General features: G+C 48.2%; 1 protein-coding gene across 4 annotated transcripts in view; it reads left to right on the top strand.

The window, feature by feature from the left end:
- The first annotated feature begins 472 nt into the window (after positions 1 to 472).
- ARHGEF5 (Rho guanine nucleotide exchange factor 5) overlaps positions 473 to 12,898 on the top strand; it is a 36,443-nt gene continuing 24,017 nt past the window's right edge. Inside the window, exon 1 of one of the 4 annotated variants that reach the window (XM_064654287.1) lies at positions 473 to 583. Coding sequence is in view for 2 of the 4 variants with exons in the window: in XM_064654284.1 (XP_064510354.1) it covers positions 1,537 to 1,602 (66 nt within the window). In the remaining 2 variants the exon portion in view is untranslated. Of the gene's footprint in view, positions 584 to 1,463; positions 1,603 to 12,898 lie in introns of those variants that run through there. The other 3 variants (XM_064654286.1, XM_064654284.1, XM_064654285.1) reach the window with 3 other exon arrangements.

Here is a 12,898-nt window from a genome sequence, read left to right on the forward strand (position 1 = left end):
CCGTTCCCTCGGGTCCTGTCCCTGCTCACAGAGCAGAGGTCAGTGCCTGCCCCTCCGCGGCCCCTCGTGAGGAAGCTGCAGATGCTGTGAGGTCTGTCCTCAGGGACAGTGCTCTCTCCTCCGGGCTGAACACACCAAAGTGCCCTCAGCCGCCCGTACGGCTTCCCCTCCAGGCCCTTCACCCACATTCATATTATTCAATTAAAAAAAAAAAAAAAAAAAGGAAGGAAAATACCTTGCGCTCGGACGCGTCGGGGGCGGCTTTTCCCGGCCGGGCGCAGGAGCGGGGAGAGGAGCGGGCACAGGACGCGCCGTGTCCCGCGGCGGCCCCTCGGCCGCCCTGCCCGGCCCGGCCCGGCCCGGCCCTGCCCCGCCGCGGTGCCGTCGGAGCGCGGCCGCGGCCCCGCTCGCCAATCAGGGCGGCCCGCCTGCCTTCCTGTAGGTGTGCCCGGCTCACCTGGGCCCGCTCGGCGCTCATGACACACCTGCGGCCCCGCGCAGGGCGGCGGGAGGGCGGGCGGCGGCCGAGGGGCGCCGGGGGGGGCAGCGCTGGCCCCGGCCCCGCGATGCGAGCCCGGCGCAGGTAAAGCTGGGGAGGGGGGGGGGGGGAGGCGTTGCCGTATTCCCGGGAGAGGCGTTGCTGTGTTCCCGGGATCGGTGTTCCCGGGATAGGCGCGGGCCTGGCGCCGGATCCCCGCGGAGCCCGGGCCGGGGCGCACGGACGGAGGGGCGGCTGCCCCGCGGGGCCGGGGCGGGGGCGACGGGCGGGCTCGGGGGAGCGCGGGGCGGAGGGGGGGGGACAAGGGGGGAAGGAAAGGGGAGGCAGGGCGGCCGACCCACCATTTTAGGACCCGAGGGGGGACGGGAGGAGGGATCTCCGGGGAAGGAGCTGCTCGCTCCTCCCGGTGCGGGTGCGCGGTGCGGGCGCCGTCGGGGCGCGGAGCCCCCCCCGCCGCGGGGGCGCTGCGGGAGCCCCGGTGCCCGCCAAGAGGCGGCCGAGGGTGCGGCTGCCCGCCCGCCCCGGGGCAGCGCCGGGGTCCGCATCCTTCGCGCGGGGGTCCCGCATCCTCCGCGGGGGCTCCGCGCCCCGACGGCAGCGCCCGCCCCGCCGCCCCCCCGCCCGCCGCCGGCAGCGGGGAGGGCCCGCAGCGCAGGCCCGGTCCCAGGCTCGGCTGCCAAGCAGCCCGAGCCTCTTCCCGCAGAAATGGTGGTGCCTCCCACGCAGGAGCGAGATCCCACGGTGTGCTCGCTTGGGTTTTCCAGCTCCCGCCGGGAGCCGCGGCCCGGGAGCCGCGAGGCTGAACTCTGGACACTTCGTTGTTTTTCCTCCTCGCCTCGTGACTTTTATGGCCTGTCACGGAGGGAAGGCAGAGGAACGCGAGGCGAGATCCCTGCCCGCTGCTCGCTTCCTGCCTCCTTCCCGCAGTCCCGGCCACCGCAGCAACTCCGATGGCAACCCCAGCGCCCCAAACAACCTGCTGCGGGGGATTCCGAGCTCCCACGGCTCTCTCCTGACCCGTCCTGCTTCCACCACCCATGTTTGTCCTCGTGCTTGATGCTTCGTGTATTCCCAGATGTTGGCCAAAACCTGGATCAAACCTGGTAGGGATTACAGGGTCAGAGGAGGAGATCTGAGCTCAGCTCATTGGTGTTGACTTGTTGCAGACTGGACGTGGATGCTGTTGGCTTCTTCTTGAGAAGCCTGTTCCTCTTGGACCAAGCCACATCTGTAACGTGTTGTTGGAAGTTTTGTGACCTGATTCTCTGGTGTTCTGGAGTTCCTCATAACCTAAATGACTTGGAGATGGCTTGGATAAGGGCACAGTCCTTTAAAAGGGTTGCACAGGGGGGAGGTGGCTTGTTTTGGAGGAATAATGTATGAGTGACCCAGATTTCAGAACTGTGCCTGAATTGTGTGAGCAGGAGGTATCTGTAAATCAGAGTTGAAGTTGTACCATATCTGAATTCTTCTTAATTCTTTGTTAATGTTGGGAGCAGCTCCTGTCCTGCCTGTACAGCAGCCCAGCGGTCTGGGTAGATCTCAGTGGGGTTATGTGGTCTAGGCCCTAGTGACAGCAGGGCCTGAGGTCAGTGTTCCTGCTGTCTGAAATAGTGGGACACAAATACTTCCTCTGGGAACCTCTTGTGCATCCTGATAGATTTTGCCAGTAAGAGTCTGTTCCCCTGGCCTATTTTTTTTTTTTTATTTCATCTTGCTGACTTTAGAGGGATGTTCTTACTCTTGTTCTGTTGAGTCTTATCCTTTCTTACGGTTCACTTGTTTCAAGTGCTGTCTAGCAGGAAAGAGCCAAATTACGTTATAGTTTTTGACTTTTTTTTCTAATTTTTTTCTTCTTTTTAATGTAATCTACTTTGGAGTCTAGTTTAAAGTGGGCTGTTTTATTTAATTAGTTTGTATTCATGTAAATTATGTTCAGTCTCAGTGGTTATTCCAGGCAAAATTGAAGAAACAGCCCGCAAGGGATTTCAAATTCGTAATTGGAATCACATTTTGTTCCAAGGATGTTTGATTCTAAGAGTTACTGTGCTTTCTGTCATCTGGTATCTTTCCAGCTTGATGTTGTTTACTTAGTTACTGTTTAGCTAAATTATCCATAGCTAGTTTATTTCAGTAGTCATGCCTGGGAAGTTTTGCAATTCCTTTGCAGCTCCTCACTGAACTCCAGCCGAATCTTTTAATGAAGTACTTAGCAGTGACTTCAGTGCAAATGTAGCTGTGCTCTACTGTTTTGGCACTTGGGCTGTACAGAGAGGAATGATTTCTCTCCTTCATGAGGTGATCACACAGTTGACGTTTGTATCATCAACCATTTGGGGGCAGATGCCTTAACCTGACCCCTGGCAGGTATTTACATTCCCAGCTGGTTATCACTGCATCGAATCCAGAATTCTACTAGAAAAGTAGCCAGTCTTGATTTCAAGATATCAAGCGAGAGACTGCACTAGTTCCCCAGGTAAATTATTCCAATGGCTCATTGCCCTCACTAATTTCTTATCTCAATCTGTTCCGGCCACAAAGTCTTGCTACAAGTTTTCGTGTCAGATTACAGAGCCTTCTGCTGCCAGGATGACACGTTCCAGCAGAAGGATGGCCTGTTAGCTGTGTTCAGCTCTTCCTTTTGGGAAGAGGCAGTCATGGAGGTGGAGCCTGGGTGATCAGTGGCTGAGTGTGTGGACAGGACTTCAGAGAAATGTGATTGAATAACTCATATTGCTTGGAGTTTGCCTTCACGTGATGAGTAATCCAGCATGACAACAGGCTGCTGTTGAAGGAATGATCCAGTTCTCATTCAGTCCTGATTGCAAACTCCTGCTGCTTCTCTTGGACCGGATCTAGTGACCAAGAGGCCTCAAATCAGTCCCCAGCCCCGCGGGGCAGCCGCCCCTCCATCTGTGCGCCCGGGCCCGGGCTCCGTGGGGATCCTGCTCCAACTGAAAATTAACCCCCTTCTCAAATAAAAAATATGACTTTTGGATCTGGAAGTGGGATCAGGTTGTCTTGTGGCCAGACAGTATTAGGATTGCTGCGAAAGTGTAGCATGAGAAACATGGAGAGGGACCACCTCTTTCAACAGCAACCCCCCTGCCTGTGCTGGATTAGATGCCAGAGGGAAACACACATTTAGTTCCTACGTTTTTGTGCTGAGATAAACGGGCTGTGGTTGCACAAATCCTCTCATCTGGCACTGCTGTTGAAAGAAGCTGTCATGACTACCTGCTGTCATCCATGCTGGTTCCCTGCTCCAGTTTGTTGTGAGACCACACATACACCTGTACCACCAGGAGAGACAGGGCAGTGTGGGGGTGGGAATGAGAAGGGCAAAGGATGGAACTCTTTTTAGCACTGAAGAGTGTGTGAAACTAAGGCTTGAGATACAGAAGTCGTCACAAGCACACCTTACCTTAAATCTTGATAGAAGCTAATGTGTTTTTTCACCTCCCCTTTGCAGCAGATGTATGAGAGTAGCTACCCTGATTTACTCAGTAATGAAGGTTAACTCTGTTGCGTGACTTGGGAGAACTGGGTTTAACCAGTACTGGATTTAGGTCAGCTGCATTTATGTCTTTGGTCAAGAAGCATGTGTTACAGTTTGACTTTGTGTGTGGGAAAGAGCATCTAACGTAGGAAGAAGAAGGTCTGTGCCTTGTCTGTGACGCATTGGTACCTATGATGGGCTCATCAGTGCAGAAAAGCATTCATGCATTCTAGATATGAGGTTCTTGGTGGTGTTCAGTGCTGAGCAAGGTGGGGTGCCCTTTTGGGAAAGCTTCATTAATCTTGTCTCTTCCATTAACAAGTGACTCCAACTTTCTTGCTCTCATAGTGGGATTAGTTTGCTGAGACAAAATCCATTCCCCATCTCTTCTTTTGAACACCATTCCTTCAAGTGCCATGCAGAGCACTGCAGGGGATGAGGAACTGAGCCTGTGGTGGAGGCTTGTTTTGAGCTCATGGTTTGGGGCTTGGATTAAAAGTGAGATGAAGTCAAAGCAGAAATTCCCATGACTTTAGTACAAGTTCGGGGCAAGGTCAAGGGGAGGACTATTGGTTTTGATAGTGGGGAAAATTTAGAAGGGGGAAGGAAGGTGATTACCATGACTTGTGTACAAATATACGTAGATAAACAGACATACATATGTAAATATATACAAAATAGAGGGTGTTCTGATGCTAGGAGAGTTTGAGGAGGAGTGACTGTAGAAACTGTAATTGGATAGTACACAAGGAGTGAACTGAGATGGGAGGAACACATGAACCTGCTGCTCACAAAATACTGCATTAAGGCAGAGTTGGCCATAAATCTTCTTCCTGAAAACATACCCTATTTGCATCGTCACACAGAAGTGTGTGACATTTAAACGTCAAACCAACTCTCTGTAACCTCAAATTGAACATCCAGCTGCAGGCAGGGGCCTCAGTGTGTGAGGTCCACTGCCCATGGCCTCACTGGTGCTCAGAGTACATTTAGTTCCTGCCACTGATCGTACACAAAAATTCCCAAATCTTTACCTGGATCAGGCTGAGGTGGTACTCAGTGGGATCCACAAGCTTGGTGGCCCCCTGCATGTGCCACCCATGGGCAGAGCAGAGTTGGACACTGGTGAGCAGACGCAGCCTTGCACAGGGTGTGGCTGGAGGAGAGGTGAGGAACGGCTCCTGCTTCGATAAATCCAGCAGTAGAGTTTGTAAATCCAAATACAACCCTCTGGAGGGAAGGGGATTAAGATCTTGGTCACATTAGGGCATGATGTGTTCAGATTGTAGGAGCCCAGGGACAATCAGGGGACACTTGGGATACAAGCAGACCTGTAACCAGTTGGATATGGTCCTTGTTCACAGCTGCCATAGCGTGGCTGCCATGGCTACACTTTCGTAGTCAATAATAGAAACAGACGCCCAGAGCAGTGTTAAACTAACACATATGCCACTAGTGGGGAGGAGAAGAAGATGCTTTGCTCGCAGTCTTGCTGGGCAGCTACAAAAAGTAAGGATGTGTAAGTTGTATGGTATGTGTGCCTTACACTCACAAGTGCCTACAAATAGACTTTGAATAGACTAAATCTTAACTGGGCCCTTATATCTTCACTACAGATTCCTGTCCTGTGAGGAGGAACTGGTGGAGACTTGGTAAAGTACATGGGTAAGATTTGCTGGTATAGCCCATTTTACAGAAGGAAGGGTGCTGCAGCTGTACCCGTGTCTAGCAAAGCTCTGATGCTGTAGTTGGGCCTGGACTCCAGGCAAAATCCTTTTGCCATGGACTAAGCCTGAGTTTAGATGCGGAAATTCTGCTGTAGGTGTTCCATAGTGCAGGCATCCAAGGATAACTGCAGACCTATGAATTGTAATCTGGCTGCAACATTTGAGTTCATCTCCTCTCTGAGGTACTCTGAGATCACTGTCTGATTTTACAGGTGAGCCAGATGGATAGTGAAGTTGAGAAGGTGCTGTATGTATCTGTTTTCCCACTGTTGCTGGAGAAAGAGATGTTCTGAGTATGCTGCCAGCTCTGCAGGACAGGGACAGTGTCTCAGTGCACAGTATTTAGAACAGTGAGGATTTGGTCCTGATTGTTGGTATTTCAGATGGCTCAAATAACTGTTCTCAATGTTTGTTGCTTCTCTGCATCCCTCTTTTTCTGTGACTCACCTTGCACATGGAGATATTTCAGGCTGGAGTCTGGGTGCAATACAGCTGATAGATCTTGTGGCTCTTTTTAAAATGATGTACTTCTCTCTCCCTTCTCTACCCTTCCCCATAGAATATCCTGAGTTGGGATCCACGGGGACCTGCAAGGATCATTGAAGTCCAACTCCTGGGAAAGATGTTTTCTCCTGGAAAGGCATATTCCAGGCAAGCAGAAGCTCAGGATGGGCAGTGGGGGTAGCACTGAGAATGCTGCAGTGCAACACACCACCCTGTCAAGACTTTGTGCTGTGACAAACCCTGAGGCAGAGAGAGGATGCTCTCTCTGGGGAAAGACAGGCAAAGGGACGTGGGACTGTCCCTATTTTTATAGCAAACTATGGGTTGTGGTGTGTTTTCTTACATGTGCAAGTGGCTGGGGAAGACGGGTTTACCTCTCAAGTCATCCAGTAATTTCTTAGTAACAACTGGTGCTGTGTGGAAGCATGGGAAATACATTACTGCGCTCTTCCTCATCCCTGGGCACAGCTGGGAGGAGGGGATGTGCTGTAAGTGCACGTGGGGGAGACTGAAAGGGAAGCTCTAAGGTGTTCCTTGTGGGCACAGGGTGAACACTGCCCGTTTCGGTGCCATCTGGGACGTCAGTCTTCCTCTGATGTTGCTTCTACAGTTCACTTTGTCTTCCTGCCCCTGCACAATGAGCAAACTGAGCTGTTTCATTTTGGAGAGGTGCAGAGATGAGCAATTTGGACGTATGCTGGAGCAATGAAATTTGCCTTATCCTGGAAGAGCAAGGCCAGGCATGCAAGTTATGTGATTGTAGTGTGTGCTCTGGCCAGTCACAAGGGAGGGCCAGGGCCTTAAAAGGCAGCTAAAAATGGTGTCTGCATGTATAGAAAAGTCACGACAGCTGAGTTGCCCAGTGGGTGTTATCAGATATACCCACAGACATTTTTCTTTCATTCCATACCAGCATCATTTTTACCTATTCAGCTGCTGAGTGTGTAATAGCAGTGATATCAAAGGCTTGAAAACAGAGGGTAAAAGGGGAAAAATGGATTGACTCCGACTCTGATAGTCATAGCAAAATGGCTTTAAAAGAAAAGGCGAGATATGCTGAATTGTGTGCAAGATGAAACCTGGCATGATTAAAACTCTCAAGAAGAAAATCTACCCTAAAGTGTATTATGTTTCACTAGAAAGTTGCCTTTGAAAAATTAATTTGAAAGATGGCATTGTACAAAGTTTGGTTGTGACCACTTGAAAGAGGGAACAAAGTGCATTTAAAGGGGAAAAAAGTACTCACAGATGCAGGAGACGAATACAGAAGTGTTGAGGTAAATGTGCAAAACCATGGTTTTGAACAGCAGATAGTTTTGTGCTTAGAGGAAGCAAGAAATGTCTGATGCTGTATGTCCTAAATTCATAAAATTGATGGAATTGGAGAAAGGGTCTCACCTGAATGTGGACACAGTGAGAAAAGACAGCCGTGAATATCTGATGTGTGAGAGTTTATGGGGGTGGGAGCTTTCTTTGACTGAGCAGTGAGACCCCCACACTACAACAAGTGTGATACCAGAGTAACACTGACCCAGAATGAGCCAAAAAACTAATTACTGTGTGAAAAAGGTGTCTGTTGTTTGTAGTAAACAACTTTACAGCAGAAAAGGAAAATATCCTAGTACCCGTCTTGTTGTGTTGAAGCGCTTGGAGGCAAAAGACACAGAAGGAAGGAACAGAGCAAGCAGTCGATATATTTTTGTTGGTGAAGGGATTGCTTAAATAAGACTTTGCTTATGGCTGTAATCAGATACAGAGTTTATAACAGGGCTTTGCATATTCAGTACACTGAGCAGCCACTCCCTGACTAATCCTCAGAGTATGGCTGTGAGGTAGGAGGGGTTAGAATTACCTCAGCTGCACAGATGACCCTCAGACAGGCAGAAACTGCTGGAAACTGCCAGAATTAGGAACTGGTGATTCTGCTAGATAAGGTCTGGGGATGAAGGCATAGTTCTTGGTTGCCTTAAGAAACCCCAAAAAGCAGTTACAATATAAACCCTCTGTAGATCCTTCCTTTAATAAATGACTGCAGCGGGGAATTGAAGGAAGGAGAGCTCCTAATATCCTAACGTGTGTGTTCCCCTTTCAGCCTGGATTATGTTATTGATGATAACAGTTACCCTTTGTGGACCCACTGGCTTGAAATTTCTAGTGGCTGCACCAATGTTTAACTGCTCATAACCTGTAGCTGTTGGTAGAGGCAAGACTTAAAATGGCAGAATGCATCCTTGTCACCTCCTGTGAAGGTTAGTGCTGATAGAGCAGGAATAACCAAAAGTTCAGAGTGCTGAGGTGTTGCCCGTGTGTGCACCAAAAGCAGCAATGCTGTATGTCCTGCTGTAGGCAGAGCTGTAATTTCACCTTCCCTGGCACACCTGGAAGAGGAGAGGTCCTGGATTCAGTAACAGGCAGATAATATTTGTGCTGAAAGTTGGGTTCCTTGAGTGTATCAGTGGCAGAAGTAAGATTTAAGGCCCGTTTTCCAGACAGGAAGGTGTTTAGGTGTAGAGGACTCTAGAAAGGAGAGCTCTGACTCTTCCCTCCTTCTTGGGCATGGTCCACTGACACTCCCAGCCTTTCCCCCTTCAAGCCCCTCTGGTGCTCTGATCTTTCTCAAACTACAGTGGTCACACCACATCGTGCTCTTTGCTGTTACATCCAGTGATTTTTTTTCAAGCATTTTGCCCACTGTGCCAAGCCTGATAAACTTTTTCACGTGAGTTTGGGCAGTGTCAGAAGATACAAGTGATAGCCACCTGTGGGGCTGAGGTGGAGGAACTCCACTGCATCTCGTTGACCTTGGGAGACATGGGATGTTTATGTGTTTATTTATGCCCCGCTGATCAAAGCGTGTTGCAGGTAATGGGAAAAAGAATGAGCTGAGTCTTGGGTTTCATTTACCTGGTGCCTGTAACTTCCCAGGGGAAGTCTCTCATGGATGCTAAGGTATGCAGCAGTCCAATTAGAATATAGGATGCACGCTTGCGTGGGCTGGTGGACGCGAAGGCACCGAGGACTTTGCATTCCTTAGCCGGAGCTGTTTGTGACCGTGCCATAAAAGAGGTAAAGGAAATTGTATCGGGTCGGTTTTCCACTGTTAGTCACAGTGACTGTTAGGAGTTAAGTTGCCTCATGTTCTAATTTCTCACTGAAGTCACGAGGTGAATTTGAGGCCCACAAACCTTATTTTACTCCTCTGCGTCGCCATCTGATAGGGTTGGACCTGGGAGGGGAAAGAGAGAGGTGGTTTTACATGCCACAGGGTTGAGGAAAAGGAAGCCGTAGGCCAGTCAAGGAGAGTCAGAGTCGATGTCTTCAAAGACTCCCAAAGGGCAATCTCAGGATTGTAATTGCTCACCTAATATCTGAAGAGCCATGGAGCCATCAAAGAGTACTATTTTAGGAAATCTTGAAGAGTGGTGGTGGGAAGCACACTTTGCCCACTAATTCATGTGCAGAAAAATGAAAATGGAGGGAGGAAGGAATAAAATATCTGTAATTGTTCCTTGTGCGTTGAAACTCGTTTAATTATTAGAATGGGAAAAATTTTGTAATTAGTGCATCATAGAAATGCTAGTGATGTTTCTAAGCTGGTATAAAATCAATTCTTTAAATTAATCCAGACTCGGAGGTGAAAGTGCACTTTCACTGCACGTGAAAGTATGAGGGCAAAATTTTTGCCCATTGACAAATAAGGGGAGATATTGCTGAAATAGAGAATATCAGTATTGTTGATCTGTGTGTGCAATTTCTAAATTCTTTTAAAGATTGTATCTGTAGGGCTCTACTTTTTTTTTTAATTTATAATATGTTCTGTTAATTACAGTATTAGAAACTAAAGCTAAATCTTAACTACAACATCTGTGAGCTGTAATTACTTCTATAAACTTTGAAATAAGGTAGTGGTAATTGGTGAAGCTAGTTATAAAAAGCATTTCATAAGATTGATGTATATCAGTTACACCATTTAAACCCCTGATTTATACATCTTTTCACAGCTCATTCTGAAAGACAAGGTCATAAGAATGTCTTCCCCTCCCCTTCCGTTTGGAGTGTTTCCATGTTAGACTTTGCAGAGGGTTTCAGGAGGTTTCTAGGGCTTTCCCTAGGATCTCCTTCATGTTGCTACTTGTTTTCAGAGTTGTTCACAGGGGCTGTCTGCCATGGAACATCCTCTGAGACCCAGTCCTTTGCTGAAGAGAGAAGGCTGTCTTTGGGTTCATGGATAGAGTCATGGATAGATTTGGGTTCATGGATAGAGTCAGTGGCAATAACGAGACAAGGAAACATTAAACCATAAAAGTAATGGCTTTGGAAATGTTTGTAAATTTGATTTGAATATCCTGCTTCCCCTAGTGCCCCCTTCTCAGCTGGAAGGGGAGCAGACGTGTTTCCAGCAGAGGGACAGGAGTGTAGAATTTCCCTGCTGTGCCGCTCCTGTTCTGTGTGGGCTGCTGAGGGAGCATCTGCTCCTGTGACTGAGGTGCTTGGCAGTCACATGTGGAGAGACACCCACGCTGGAGTGTCAGGGACTTACTTGCAGATCCTGGGTGTGGTTTCACCATAACTTAGGTCCAAGTCCAGGTTTCTGCTTCCCTGCTTGCCAACCCGTTGCCCAGCCCCCAGTTCTTGTCCACTCCTTGCAGTTGTTGCCACAGGTTGTACATCTGCTCCAGGGTCCCCAGCACAGCAAGGACATGGAGCTGTTGGAGCGACTCCAGAGGAGGCACCAAGATGATCAGAGGGATGGAGCAGCTCTGCTGTGAGGAAAGGCTGAGAGAGTTGGGATTGTTCAGCCGGAAAACAAAAGGCTTCAGGGTGACCTAATTGTGCCCTTCCAGTACCTGAAGGGGCTACAAGAAAGATGGAAAGAGACTATTTACAATGGCCTGGAGTGACAGGACAAGGGGCAATGGCTTCAAAGTGACAGAGAGTAGGTTTAGATTGGCTATTAGGAAGAAATTCTTCCCTGTGAGGATGGTGAGGCCCTGGCACAGGTTTCCCAGAGAAGCTGTTGATGTCCCATCCCTGGAAGTGTCCAAGGCCAGGCTGGATGGGGCTCTGAGCAACCTGGGCTAGTGGAAGGTGTCCCTGCACAGGGCAGGGGGGGTTGGAATGAGGTGATCTTTAATGTCCCTTCCAGTCCAGGCCATTCTATGATTCTATATGCAGCTACTGCAGGGAGCTGTCATGTTTACCTTTATTTATTTATTTTTTTCTCCTGTGTCACACCTTTATGCTGCTCACGTCACTCTGCTCTGGGTTGTTTTTTTTGCCTAGACAACTCCCTGGGATGGCTCATATGGGCACTGGCATGAGGGAGATGATGGCAGCAACCTGGATGCATAGTAAGTTAGTCTGTTCTGGATTTCAGAGTGCCACATCAAGACTTAATGAAAATTTATTAAGACCTGATTCCAGGTGGTGTTGGATAATTTCTACAGTCAGCAGTAGAAGGAGGTGAAGGAACTCTATTTTTATTTTTTTTTTTACGGAGTGGAGCATAAACAAATGGACTTTGCAGAATATCTGCAAATACCTAAATTGGGCCTGCCAAATTCAATTATTCATCTTTGTTAACCCAGTTACATCACAGTATTTTTTGCTGCTAGTTTTTTAGTTTCTGGTAGCTCATGTAGCTCACTGCATCAAGCCTAAATACTCTGCACTGTCATCACTTCAAACTGCTGAGAACCCGGGATAAGGCAGAGAGGGAAGGGAGGAGTTGCCCTTCCTCTCCTTAGTCACAAATTCAGGCTTAACATTAAAAATTAAGATAAACCTAGACAGCGAGGTCTAATTTTTGAATCATATTTAGTTTTTCAAGCCTGTTCCTCACCCCTTAAAGGCCATACATCCATTTTTCTGAACTGTAAGCAAAAATTCTCACATAACCACATGATTCCAGGGAGAGGGACTATGTGAAAAACAGAAAATATTGGGATGTGCACAATAAATCTATGCTAGTTGGCCATGCAAGTGTTGGACCGTGAGTAACAACAAGTTTTCCTTGTGTTTGCATTAGTACCTTCCTATTCAGCACCCACACAATTCCTGTGGCTTTGGGTGTGTGAAGCTATTTTTCCACGGGGGAGAGGGAAGGGGTCCCCTCTGGTGCTTTCCCACATTTACATTGCTTAAAACATTTTATTTATATCTAATACTTTTTGCTTCCAATAGCAAATTTGTCCCATTGTGCTCGTAGCTTCTTCGATCTGAGGGCACCAATTAAACTTCCAAGAAAGAATGGTTTGTTCCCTGAAAAGCTGGGTTAGGGGAGGGTTGTACCAAAATCTGTTTTCCCCACACACATCTCTACATCCTTTTTGAATGGACTTCTTTTTCTCTACTTTAGCTGCAGTTTTCAGTACAAAGCTCCATCACTGTTACAGTATTGCCAGGTATTTTTGATTATGTTACAAATAGCATAACTTTTTTAAAACCTCGTTACTGGAGTCATAATTAAAAACACTATGGGGTGTTCAGCTAAGGCTAAAAAGATGCATTCTGAAGGCACATATGAGGACAAATGTGTGTGTGATTTTGTTGTTGTTGCTATCTCTTGGTATGCTTGACATCATTCTTTTTTTTACTGTTCTCTCCAGTTGATAGTACAATATTGAAGCCATGGCACAGGTTCTGCTGCTGTTATGGCTGATGACAGCG

The sequence above is a fragment of the Pseudopipra pipra genome, chromosome 5 (assembly GCF_036250125.1).
Source record: "Pseudopipra pipra isolate bDixPip1 chromosome 5, bDixPip1.hap1, whole genome shotgun sequence".
In the NCBI taxonomy this organism is placed as follows: Eukaryota; Metazoa; Chordata; class Aves; order Passeriformes; family Pipridae; genus Pseudopipra; species Pseudopipra pipra.